A 14,139-nucleotide genomic window follows, 5' to 3' on the forward strand; every position below is an offset into this window, starting at 1 on the left:
TATGTAAATTAGAATATTGTTTTATTTATTTTCCACCCTGTTGTTCGGCTGATGAGCAATTTAAATACAGCTCGCGACGACCGACGACGACGACGACGACGAGGAAGTGAATGGCGCAGTGTACGCGACCGAATACGCGAGTATCTGTATCTTTCAGCTACTTTTAGCGCACACTGATTCACGGATTCACGAATACGCGTCGGTGGAGGCACAAACAAAGGTGTGAAGTACATTAGCCAGTGAATATTAACAAGATTTTTGTTAACATCAAGAGGCTTGGCCCGGCTAAAAAAAAAACGGCAAACCTGAAGCCTGAACCCAGCCTGAACACTTGACTCTTTCCCCCCAAAAACTCCGCACAAGCTTACGAGTATCTTTCGGGTTGTCAATCTGCTGTTTGGACCATCATCAGCCGTCTAGGGCCAAAGTTCGTTCGGATGCGGTCATTCATCATCGGCAAAAGGCCTCCTCTTAGCCAAGTTTTTGCTGTTTTCTCACTTTTGTCTAGACTTTCATTTGATTGAACGCTGCGTTAACTAACTGGCAGATGACGAGAGCTTCCCTGCCATCCAGTGCCCTCCTCCATCTTCTCCGTTGGTCAATGCTTCAATTAAAATTGCTGTCAATCATTTTTGCGTACGGTTTTCACACTTTTTTTCGGCACTGGCTTTTATGGCTTGTTATGATTAGCCGAAAGGTGAGGCGGAGGGCTAAATGGGGGATATTTTGACACTTGAATGATGGCTCGGTTTCGTTGGCTGAGGCTGATAAGGAAGAGGGGAAGTACATACTCGTATGTGGCTTAAAGGCTTAAAAGGAAGGCTCTATAACTTCCCTTTGGGATTTCTATACCCGATAATCGTCTCAAGATTATTGATCACTGAGTCTCCATGGGTGTCTGCCTCTCGTTCGCACATTTTCACCCTCCCACATCTAAGATCTCGTATCTTTTTGGCCATAAACAATAGACAAACGCAACTCTGTTCACTTTGCTGGCCTGCCCACAAGACCCAAGACCTGCCCCTCTCGGGCCGTGAGAACTATGCCAGGTGGAGGGCCCATTGTCATTCAAAAGAGAGGGAAATGTGTGCGTCTGTGGGGGAAACTTTTGCACTACTTTGAACCATTTTTCTTGTGCAATTATTTATAATAGCAGCCAGGTTTCAGGTAGAACGAACTCCGCACCAGACCTATAACCAGTAGCCAGAGTTCATTAGGGTTAATGCATGCCCAAAAAAAGAAGAGATTCAAAAGAAAGACCCATCCCATCCTGTCCCTTCCGATGTCCCTTCTGAGTGAGTGAGTGAGCGCCGGCGGGATATGGCCTGGCGTTCCTTAATGAACGCCCTGTCGCCTGCTGGCACCTGCTGCAGTTCTTAGGAAAATTTCCACCTCGATTGTGGCCTGCAGGTAGGCGAAGTGATTTCCACAGAGCCCTCTCTTTGCTCTGTTTATAAATAATTAAATTGCAGAAAAGTTGCGCTCGTTTGTGGGTGGCTATTGATTTTTAGAGGGGGTGCAGGGTGGGTGGCCTCTGACCCAAAGAGCCGCTCTGCAGGCGCTCAAAGACATGCCATTGTGCACTTCAGAAGATGTGTAGATGTTCCCCTGTCGCAACAGAAGTCTTACATGTGTTCTTCGTTCCGGTCTTTTACTTAAAGAAAGTCTCATATTTCCAACGACATTCGTCTGATTAGCATAGAAGGACCCTCCACCGAAGAGAGAGAGACGTGAGAAATATCTACGAGCAAGTCTCCCTTCCTTCTCCCTCGCTTTACGATGTGCTAATGGGCGGTAAATATTTTGTAAGCTCCATTGATTTTCATGCATATTTCAAGTGGGTCATGTACTCGCGTCTAACAGAAGGAAACGAAGAAGCCACCACCGAATGGATGGCCAGCCCCAACACTCACACTCGCACTCACACGCCGAATGAATGCTGAATGTTGAATGATGAATGGTTTGTGTCTGCGTGTGGAAGTCAAGTGGTTTGATGTACGAGTGCTGTAAGCAGGTTCTTCTGTTGGGTGTATCTTACAGATGTATCTTGTATCTTTTAGGTGTATAACTTTCCTTCGCTTGACAAGCACTTCCCGACTCATAACCTGCTCTTAATTTAGCCACAAATTCATAATTAATAGATAGATATTTTGTTTTTTGTTTTTTTTTTGCAAAACTTGTTGCACTTTCCGCCAAATGAAAATGAAAATGAAAAGCTGCTCGAAACGTGGAAAAGTGACATTTGCTGCGGGAAACCGCTTTAACCACTTTTGTCCTCAATCTTTTTCGAGAGTGAAATCTAAAGGAAAAACTAGGAAAACAAGTGCCACCTCGCCCCCAAAAGAGGATACTCCGCTTCGTTCCTCTCCTCTCCACTGGTTGTCATCATCATTAACCGTGGGGCAGGGGGCAGGGGGCAGTGGCAGGGCCACAGTCTTTTGTCATTTTTATCACACAAAAGGAGGCTGCACAAAAGGCAGGAAGAAGTTTATGATAAATGAAATTTTTGCACTAAGGAGGCCACAACTTTTCCTAGAATGGCGGGGGACGGGAGGGAGGGAGGGGGGTTTTCTCCTCTATTATTATTGTAATTTTCAAACAAAACACGCACACACGTCTTTGGTTACAGTTTTGGCCATTGGCCAGAGAATGCCTTGGCTTTGGCTTTGGGTTTTGGCCAAAAGATGGACAGACGCCATGTGTGATTGATTGTAATTGCGGTCTTGGTAAAAGTTGTGTCTGTGTCAATGTCAAGGAGTGAAAAGAAATTGGTTCACAGACACACACGCACGCACACGGAAAATGCTGTTTGACACTTGAGAAGAGTTTTCCATTTGAGATTCTTTCAATTGGAAAATTCTACGGTAAAGATATAGGCGGAAAGTGTTTTGTAGAGGGATCTAAGCCAAATCTCTCGTCTAAATTTTCTAATTACCTTTGAGCTTTGCTTCCTCCTTGACCCTCTCTTTCAGAGAAATGTACAGCGCCATCTAATTAACACAGAAAACCCCCAACAGGCCAACAGACCAACAGACCACCAGACACCAGACGAAACTAAATAAATAAAAAATATAATTAAGCCCGCTGCCCCCTTAAAAAAATATATATATAAAACTAAACAGAGAAGAGAGTGGAGTGGAGCGGAGTCGGGTTTTCTTTTCGTTTCACTTGCGAAAGCGGCAGAGAAAAGCCAAAAGTTTTCGGGGCTTGAAATTGAAGTCGGATTCGGATTTTGTAATGCTTTTTTTTTTCGTCGAAAAAAAAAAGAGCAGCTCGAAGCTTGAATGCGAGCACTCATTAACACGTTGCCCAAATGGGGTTCAAAGACATTTTGGCCAAATTATGAAACACAAAACCCCTTGAAACCATTTGGGAAAGTTTTCTGTCGGCGGCCATGCTATCTGTTTGGAAATGTGTCAGAGAATTATGAATGAAATCTGGCGGGTAGGGAGGTGTAGGGGTGGGGGGATGTAATCATAACAATTGCCAGCTAAAACAATGCCAAAATGGGGCAGCAATTTGTATCTTTATCACAGTTTTTGTATCTTTCAAGTAGTTTAAAAACAGGAAGCATTGGGAGGAGGTGGGCCTACACCCCCCTTCCCCCACTCGAGTGTCTTTGAACTCTGGTTTCTTGGTGTATCTTTAAGATGCGTTTTCTAGCTTAAAATCTCTCTTTGGTTTGGTTTTTGTCTTTCGTTTAATTAAAATGTGCCATAAGCGTGAATTTTAATGAATTTAATTGTTCAAATAACAAATGCTTGCATTCCGCGGAGAGCAAATATCTTGCAGATACATGTGGTCTGGCATTCGCCTTATCTAACCGAGACAGAAATGTATCTGTAACAATTAGCCATCCCACACGCGTGGCTACTCTGTGTCGCTGACTAATTGAACCGGCAATTAGATCTCTCGTCTCTCGAGCGAAAGTATCTCTCGGGTTTTTGTATCTGTTTTTATTTGCCATCAATTTCCATAACGCGTTACTCATTCACAGAAATCGAGAGCGGCAGAGAGAGACAAAAGTGAATCACCCACCGGACTGATCTGGCCATATAAATATATATAATATAGCTACAAATGTATCTACGTATCTGGTGAAGTTCACGCTGACGCAAGTTCATTCAAGAAATATTTCTGCTTATTACGAATTCTGTTTTTTTTTCTTGCCAAAAAAAACTGTTGCAGATACGTGATTTGTATGCAAATTGCAGGCATTTTTAATGATATTTTTTGTTGCTTTGTTGATTTTTTTTTTTTAATAAGCAGAAATAAAACTGTATCTGATGGATGCAAATTACTGTGTGTTGTGGCGGCACCGCCACTGATGCTGTCCGAGTGACATTGCAAAGCGTTAAACATTGAAAAATGCCTGCGGTTTGGTATTTATGGAATACCATTCTCCCATTCTCCCGTTCTCCATCTCTCCAGCTCTTCAGTTTCCGTCCATTCATTTGTGGTCTTTGCGAGTGAATAAATTTCATTAATGTGGCCAATCGTAAAGTGGACAGCGCTTCACCGATAGATAGAGGGATACGATAGACTTCCCCCAACATCGACATCGTGAAATGCATATTTTATAAAACATTTCCATTGTTTTTTATTGTCTGCTTTAACGGTTAGCGGTTACAGCCGAAGAGTTATGCAATTTTGATTGAAATATATTATGATTTATATATTTTTGGAGACTCGCAGAGGTAGAGAGATGTCCAAAGAGCCAGTAAATGATTTTAAATGAGTTGCAATATGCATTGGTTGTCAAGGAAGGGGTGTGCCATGGAGATATTTGCTGGCGCGTCGTGCAGCAGCTCACCTCGGTTGTGGTTTGGCCTTTTTTAGTGGAGTTTTTGCGAAAAATAAATCTCCATCTATTTCCTTTATTTTTTCAGTCTTAAGCCTCTAGTAAACTCCTTAGCTTCATACAGGAACTACTTTCAATTAAACGTACAGATTTCCCAGTGTTTCCTTTTGGGTTATTGTCAGCTAATAGACCGGAAATGTTGCTAAAGGAACTAGTTTTTGTTAACAATGAAACACGTTTCTATAAACGAGAGCTAGAAAAAGTGTCACTATGGGGAATTTATTACAACATTCCCGCACATTTAATTAATACTCAAATGGAACAAAGTGTTGAAAACACATTCCACCAATAACTTGCAACAAAACAAGCCTTCTATGATCATTAAACCAATCATCACTGCTTTCTTGCCTAATAGGTTTTCCCTCTGGAAATATAAGTATCTTTTTTTCCCCACTTTAATATTTCAACGCAACATCCAGCGACTGTCAACACTTTTCCCCCCACTTTCCGCTCAATTGTCATTTATTTTTGGATCTACTCGCGGTAGAGTGTCATTCTTCATTTAAAGAGCTAATTTCTATGGATTTTTTTTTAGCAAAATCATCTGACATTTGACTTTTGAGTTAAGTGCTGGCTCTGCGGCGCTCTGTGTGCTGCAATCCCTCAAAACTCGTGCCATTTAAAAGTTTTGTCATTCTAATGGAATTTCGAATTCTGAAAGTTCAACTTGGAGATTTTTCGTGGCTAATTTAAGGGCAAAGAGAGCCACCACCAACCACTCGGCGGTTGCCTTGAGGGTAATTTAGAGGCATTGTTCTTTTGGGCTCGTCCTCCCATGTTCTCCCTGTGGGCAATCTCTTTAGTCGTCTAACAAGCGACCCACTAATGAGCGTCATGGCATGCATAATGCAGGGCAGAGCCACCCAACGCCCACTACACAAGTACGACTACAGCTACTACGAAGACGAGTAACATAATCGCTGCTGTCAAGTGCAGCGCTTCGTAAGGGTGCAAAAAGATACCAAGATATGTATGTACTTCCTTGTCCACAGTCGAGTGCGCCCACTGTACAGTGTACATCCAAGCAAACTAATGACAATATCAAATTACAGACAAAGTGAACAGCACAAGGAAAAATTTGCATGACACACTTTGGGGCAGAGACCAGAAGAGAGGCTGAAGAGTGGCTGACAGGTCTGTTAAATCCTATCCTGAGCTGTCCGCAACTTGTGCTGTTTCCCTGGCAGTTTGTCAACGAAGTTGTTAGCCACAGTTTCTCTTGGCTTACACAGAGAAAATGAAAGTAATTTGCAAAAAGAGCCACCGAATCTTCTTCTTTAATCAAAACACAAGATACACAAAGAGAGACAGACTGAGAGATACAGAGAGAGAGAGGAAGAGAGAGAGAGAGACAGTCTCATGTGAAAGTCACTCACTCAATGAAAGTGTGTCCGAATCGAAATGAAATCAACTTTGAAATTGGCTTAGTGGATCGTTCGTTCGTTCGGTGGATGGATGGATGGATGGATGGATGGATGGTTAATTGAAATGCCAGAAGATACGAGAGACTACCAGAGAGAATACAAGAGAATCAGAGAGTTGTCTCCTCTACCGTCCATAAGGAAATGAATTATGGTTGCTGGTTGGCTGATCTCCAACTTTGGGGCCGCTGACAAATGATCGAATTACCCCCAGAGATTATCTCGGGGAAACTCGTTTTCTGTTACGGAAAGGAGCAGAAATATGGTTGACAAATTTCCGCATTCTAAAGATTGCTCTTTCGATCTAGTTCCTTATAAGATAACTCCATAAAAGCACTCCATTTGCCTCAACAATTTCCTCATTTCCCATGGGATACCCTTCGGCCTATCGTTACTGTGAAGCACCTCTTTTTGGAGTCTTTTCTTTGCCACAAAATGTACTTCCTGGATCGTACTTATCGCCGGGCCCCGCCCATTAATTAATCAAAAAATAAACCCAGTAAAAAGATGCACGCGAGGTGCATTCCCTTCCCGCCCCCGCCCCCCCTTCATGCGACTTGCGACTGATTGCAGCTGAAGTGCTTCTTACCTCAGCGATTACTCACGCGGTAATCGAAGAGGGTAATCGAATGGTGGGCTACTTACTGACGTCACGGGAGCCAGAGAGAAAGATAACTTACCTACAAAGAGATGGTAAAAAGAACGGGAGAAGAATGTGAGTAATTTATTGAAGAATTTAATGGGAAAATATACATAGCAGATCACCAAGCGGAACCAGAATTTATATACGATGTCTATGGGATGTGAAAGTGTGGGACATTTAATTGAGTGCGAAATTATTAATACCATATTTTTTATAGAGGGGTGAAAGAACTCTTCCCAGAGAATCAGAGAGGAAGGGGTGGTGGGGGGGGGGCCTTAATTACCCATCGGACGATGAGATATGTCTACTTCCTATAGTCCCCTCCCCATAGATCACTCTTCAGATCATTGCACTTGAGTGTCTGGGGATAAGTGAGAGGTAATTAGCATCGAAACCAAACGATTTGGTCTGTGAGGATGGGAGACTTCTTCGATCTTCGAGAGACCTCTCTCTCTCTCTCTCTCTCTCTCTCTCTCCCATGGCTGCATCTTCCGATGGCATGCCACAGCGCATTGTGACCCTGGGATTGATGGAAAACAAAGCCAGTGCATTGTCTGAGGGCCCTCGATGAGAGAGTGGCGTCTGTTAATTGGGGGCCTTCTTCGCGGGACCACAACTTTCATAATTACTAGAGAAGGAAGGCCTCTCTCCCGCTTGAAAGGCGGAAGTTGTGGTGTGCTAACAAGAAGAACATACACCCATCCACAATCTACCTTCAGTCATTCGCTAGCCGAAGGTCTTCCTTCCCAGTCATCGCCCCATAAATAACTCTACGCGTAATTCCGATTGACAGGCGAACAACTTAAATGTCGCCTCTAAAAATCGGCCCACAACCAAACAGAAAATTCAATAATAAATAAAGTAAAACGAAACTTGAAGTAATTTTTCCTTATATGGTGGGTCGCCTGCCAAAAAAGGTTAAACTATTTTTTGTGGTGTGTTTCAGCGCGTGGCCAAAAAATACAAAACTCGGACACAAAAATTTGTATAAGATTTTGGTTTTATTTTCGTGGCTGGCATCTGGCATTTGGAATTGCATTATCTTTGGAGTTTTATCTTATCTGAAAGATACAGTAGATTATGTCACCGAGACCTGTTCTATTCTGGGCGGCAGGGGGAGTTGCAAGTGGAGCAACGGGGGGGCCTGGGCCTGGGCCTGGGCCTCTAGGCTTTATGTAAACTCTTAAGTGATTAAGGTCACGCCGCTAATTAGAGAAGAGAAGTGAAGAGAAGACCAATAAGTGAATGTGGGTGGAAAAACTCAATGGAGGGGAGTACGAGGGGGCGGTGGGGGCGCCACCTAAGGCGGCAGTACTTTGAAGCCGCGGTGGAGAGAACTCTAAAGTTAATTCTGAAAAAAGGTCTCGAAACTCTGTTAGAAGTTCATCGGAAGACCCGAACAATGGATCTGCCTTTTTCCTCCTATGCTAACCAAATCGATTTCAATTAAATATTTACAAGGCTCAGTAACATGTGGCATGCCACAGTGCACACACAATGCAATGCCGCTCGCTCCACCTGAAGAGTCATCAAAAGGTAAACAGAATTAATATCGCCAGCTATGGGCCTCGGCTGCGACCAATTCAACTGTCAGATGTCGCAGAAAATAAAAGGAAAACATTTCCCCACGATGCATGATTGCCGAAATGCAACAAAGCGAGGAGCACTGTAGGGGGCACACATGGTTTCCACTCGGACAATTGCATCAAGGGAATGGCCGAGGCAGAGGCCGAGAGGCTCAAACAGCGAGGAAGTCGGGCAAATGTCAGGCAGCGGCACAAGTGGAAAGAGAAAACCCAGTAACAAATATCCAATAACCAATATCAATAGCCATGGCCAATGCATTGTTCTCCCTGCGATCCCAAATGACAGCTGCTGGCTGCTGTCCAGGATTCCAGATTCCAGATTTCAGAGCCTTTTGTTGCCAATTCTTCAAGCCTCAACAAAAAGTACTTCCGCTGTTTTTGGGATCGATTTTTAGTGCTGATTTATACCAGAGATATATCCAAAGAGTAAAACGAAATCCTCGCCAGAAGGAATATCAAATATGAAGTAAAGAAAAATGGCATTGAATTGTGATTTTCCTACGATATTTTACTGCACTTTTTTCCAGTCCTCAGTCCTCAGTCCTGTCTCTACTCCCATTATATATTGCCTTTTATATAGACTTTTTTTGTGCTGATGCGGTGACTGCATTATGGGGATATTATTCCCTCTTTCCCACTCCTTTCCTACTCCACTCCTTTGTCTGCCATTTATCTTCCTGGGGCCTGCGGAGTCTTTGGCTCTGAAGCGCCTGAAACCTGTTTGCCTTTAGGGGCCTTTTCTTTTCTCCCTCTTTTCCTCTGGGCCTCCCCCTCGTGCTCTATAAATCGAATCATGTAATAACATAAAAAGAAGGGACTTTTGATTGATATCGCTTTAGCCATCGCTTTATGTAAGCCAAATGCCTCGAACCGCAAAAATTTCATTAACTTTTAGCAGCTGATGCCAGCAGCCAGCCAGCAGACACAGCCCCAGCCCCAGCCCCAGCCCCAGCCGATGCCATAATTAATAGTCCAGTCTCCACATGGAGTTTCCATATTCTTTTTCGCATATTTGATGCAGGGGCTGGAGGGGGTCTAGGGCTGCCTTTGGGGCCAAATTGTTGTATAATTACATAAGCAATTTACAGCACATGCGTGCTGTCTGCCATGGCGGACAAGAGCGCCGTAAGAAGAATTCTTAATTCTTTATTCAGGTTTTCTTTTAGGTTGGTTCTTAGCTGAAAGAAATCTAACATCCATAAAGGGTTTATTCAAAGGCATTTGGACCTTTGTTCTTGAGATTCTTACGACAATGAAGCTGGGATCTTGAAAGATCTTTCACGAAATCCATAATTTTAGGGATTCTCGAATGATTTCCAGTTTTTTAAAGATCATTATAGGAGGTATTTATTTTAGAAGTGCAATAATTGAATGAATCGTTGATGAATGAATGATCAATAAAAACCTGTATTTCTCAGTATTTAATTCTGAAAAATGTAATCCAACTTTTAAACCGATTTTATGCCAAAACTCTGAATGAAAAAATATTTCGAAAACGAGTGTTTGTCTATATCTTCATTCTATAGAATTTGGCACATAAAACTATGAATGGAATCAAATACATATTTCGAAAACCAGTATTTACCTGAATTGTTAGATATAATAATATTTTTTAATTATTGACAGAAGCTCAAAAATATTATATACCCTACCAAAAGTCAGTATTAACCAGTATTTACTAAGAAATCTACTAAAACGTCTACTAATAACAGCTTTTATATGTATTCAGATGTCATCACTTGTGAATAAGTCCCATATATTACTTCCTATACCAATGACCCACTTGTATCGTTTATTTCTCATTTGCCAGGCCCCACATTATCAATCATACTCGTACAATAATTTCCCACTTAGATAAACACAGCAACAAACAGCTCTCTTAGACCACTCGATAAAGTCTTGAGTATTTTCCGCACACTTTTCCTGTATTTTCCAAGTTTTAGCTTTAGCTTTTTGGACAGCCCATTAGGCAGAGGCATTCAGTGGATCAATCAGTGTTAGAAGAGATGCGAGGAGAGGAGAGGCTGTCCTTTTCTATCATGAAATGAAATTGAAAATTACAGAGTAGATCGCCACAGACAGTATTGGAGAGCTTCGCTTTGGATTCACTTTGGAGTCGCTTTGGAGTCGCTTCGGAGTCGCTTCGGAGTTGGAGATGGAGTTGTGTTGTGGTGGGGTGGGGTGGGGTGGGGTGTGCTTGTAACAGACTGAAAAACTGTAAACCGGTTCAAGATCGTTGCGCATGGATCGGAGGAGGAAAACCTGTCCAGCGATTCGCTCTGCCTCGCCTCTGCCCCGACAAACGGGCCATGAAGACAATATAATGAGACTCCAAGACGAAGACTCCATGCCGTAGAGCGGCAGAGAAGAGCGGAGCAGAGGCCCATAGTCCATTCAATGGCGCATCAATTATGTTAATGAAGCATCGAATGTGTCTTGATATTGAAAAAAAAAGACACAACAGACACAGCAAAACACAGAGGTTGTACAGGTTTCTGGCCACAACAAAAAGCGGCAAGCGGCCGGCTTTGGTTCAACTTTTAGCCGGTTTTTCCTTTGTTTGCCGGCTATACCTCCGCCTCAGCCTCCACCTCTGTTTCTGGATTCTCTGATATAGATTCAACCGAAATGTCAGCTGGTGAGACAATGAAACATAAACGATCCGATCCCAAAATGCAATTTGCATATTGCGACCTTTGGCAGCGGCAACAGCACACACCTTCCCGCCACTTCACGCTTTTCCCCCCACCTACTGATGGTTTGGATTCTTGGCTTACATTCCATCTACTGTCCAAACGATACTCCTGACCCTGATGCTGATTTATCTTGAAATTTATGACAGCCTCACGTAGCTGGCATTAAATATTTAGCTACCGCCTGCCCCTGTCCCCCTGCCCTGCCCCTGCCCTACCATCTGCTGTAAGTAATCGCCTGGTAAATATTGTGCTAAGGTTTTTATCCATCAAATGCCATGCAAAATGTCAAACAAAAATTTGTTGTGCTGTGGCTCTGGTCACCCTTTTGGTGGGTTGTATGGTTATATACATTTAAAGTGGGGGTTAAACTATAGAAAACTGATGTTTAAAGTGGGGGGAAACTGCTGTTGTTGCTAGGGGGAGCCATGGCTATGGGTGGTTGAATCAAATAAGTGTACGACGACAACAGTAGAGACTCGAAAGGAAGGGCCTTCGATCTTTATAGATTGTTGTGGAACGTCTTTTTCTTTCGATCAGAGATTATCTAAGCTACCTCTGATTGTTATTCTGTCTTTCACTTGAAATCTTATACTGTTTCCCATCTCTAAATGGCTTGCTATCCAAACTCTTCACAATTCTGCTCTCTCTTTCTCTTTATTGAGTCTCCACTGTACTCCTCTTGTACATTTACTGCCATGTACTTGTAGTGCATGGCTAAACCCCGCCATAAAGCCCCAACTTTTGCATGCTTCACTCTGCTGCAAGTTATGGTTCTATGATTTTGTGCTGCACAAGAGTTTCGAGGGGAGTGCGTGGCCTGGCCTGGCGTGGGTTGGGTTGGGGGGTTGCCTTGGTAAAAAAGTCAATTGCCTGGCATTTGCCATGTCGTTGGTTTATAAAGATTATGATTATTATTATTAAGATTATGATTATTGCATTCATACGATATTTCTTGTGCATTTAATGCAACGCTGAGCTTTGAAGAGGATTTTCCCTCGGAGGGGGTGCATAAAAGTCAGGCAAAAAAGAAACGCTTAAAATATTGTATAATAAAATAATCATCAAAAATCCATAAAACCATTAGCCAAAAAAAAAGATCATTAATTAACGTAATAGAGGCTTAAAATAGATTTGTGGGAATTTGTGGAAGGTGCCAAAAAGAAATTCAACAAAAAATCAAAGCGAATATTCAGCCATTTCTACATTTGTTTGAGAGCCAATGAACCAATCGAAATCCAAAACCATGCCAGTATGAATCTAAGGTCTATAGCTATATAGAAGATACGGATTGTGTTCCTACCATATCGGGCCTGAAGTACACCTGTTGCGTGTACATTGAGCTTTTCAGGGAGGACGTCCTGTCCGGGAATAGAATGCACTTCCCAGGCATTCCCTGGCCCGCTGTTGTTGTCGTGCCGCCCCCTGTGGGCGTCATATTGGGATGTGGATGTGGATGCAGATGCGGACGGGGATGCGGGGATCCACCCACATCGGTTTTCTGGGCCGTCAGGCTGCTCGTCGAATTGACTTTGGAGGCGTGCGATAGGCGTTTCATATGCGTCCACATCTGATGCCAGGGCGCCGTCTCTTTCTAAATTGTTTTTTTGTTTTTTTTTGTCGACGTTTATGGGAGTTTTTCATTTGTTTTTCATTCGGGGGGCAGGTTGTAGTTTTTGTAGTTGTGGTTTTTGTGGGGGGGAAAATGTAGAAACAAGGGGCAGGATTTGAGTATATTTGAGTATATTTTTGTTTTCGGAGTTTGTGTCGTTGTGGGTTGGGGTGGGGGGAGGTACGAAAAAACAGAAATAAATGGAATTTATTGTCAATTAGATTTTTGTTGTTGCCAATTTATTTGTTGCGAAAACTAAAATACAAGTATATATTTTTTAATTGTTTTTAATTTTTAAGAATTTAAATCATAGAAATAGTCATAGAAATATAGGGTTTATGTGGTATAATTGTGGAAGTAATCATCATATATTTATCACGGGGGTATTCAAAGTAGGGTCTTCAATGAATATTCATTTTCTATGGAGTCTTTTAGGTTTAAAAATCGTATAAATAGGGTTTATATCGTGAGGGTTTTCGTTTAATCGAATAATACATCAAAAGAATAGATCTTTCGGATCAAAAATTTGTATATTTCCCGAAATTTTCTATAATAATTCTATGGTACAATTTGTATATATGTATCTACAGCTTCAATGATCATTTTTTTGTTTGAAAAATATATCAGAAACACTCTTAAAATGTTTTTTATTTCCACTTTAAGAACTTTATAGTTTTCCCTTATTGTTTTCCTACCACAACAGATTTTCCACCGTCCCAAGAAGATGGATTCATGCCCTTCCCCCATCATAATTTCTGCTGCTCCGACGGGGGTGTCTATGGCTCTAGAAATCCATACAAACGCCGCACGCACTTAGCACCCACTCAGCACTTGCAGCCCCTCCTCTCCACGCCACTCCCCTCCACTCCACACTCTCGCCCTTTCAAAAAACTATGATGTCATACTATGTGTAGAAGCCACACGCGTTAACCATTTTAATTTTATTTGCCTTGTGCCTGTGGCTGTGCTTCAATTTCCCCCCACCCCTGCTCGCTGGCCCCCCCTCCGATTATTACAGGGTATGATGTCAACGATTCTGGCCATTCGAACGGTCTGGCTCCTCATTGCCGCCACCACGGCGCTGTGTTTTAAAGAAATTCCTAGATAAGAACTAAACAGACCAGAAATCGAAATAAACAGTGTACTAGCAGACGCCGGCCCCGGGTGTTTTTGATAAGCTTTCGTAGCAATTATAACAATTTGCACCGATAGCACGGGATGGTTGACTAATTTGTGATTCGCCAAATGAATTCATATTCTGAAGAAAATTTATGAGAGGGCTACTGGGTGTTGAGGTAGGCACACTATTAATAGGAATCGATC

At 42.5% G+C, this 14,139-nt stretch overlaps 1 protein-coding gene across 5 annotated transcripts in view; it reads right to left on the reverse strand.

Annotated features, from left to right (window-relative positions):
- The window catches only part of LOC6593852, a 63,651-nt gene that overhangs the window by 18,647 nt on the left and 30,865 nt on the right, over positions 1 to 14,139 (reverse strand). For 3 of the 5 annotated variants that reach the window (XM_026988019.1, XM_026988020.1, XM_026988021.1), the window contains exon 2: positions 12,508 to 12,798. The exons of the other annotated variants lie outside the window; for them this stretch is intronic. In XM_026988019.1, coding sequence (XP_026843820.1) covers positions 12,508 to 12,798 — 291 coding nt within the window. The remainder of the gene's footprint in view (positions 1 to 12,507; positions 12,799 to 14,139) is intronic. 5 annotated transcript variants of the gene reach the window in all.

Source organism: Drosophila persimilis, unplaced genomic scaffold (genome assembly GCF_003286085.1).
Source record: "Drosophila persimilis strain 14011-0111.01,24,50 unplaced genomic scaffold, DperRS2 tig00000124-arrow-pilon, whole genome shotgun sequence".
Taxonomy (NCBI): Eukaryota; Metazoa; Arthropoda; class Insecta; order Diptera; family Drosophilidae; genus Drosophila; species Drosophila persimilis.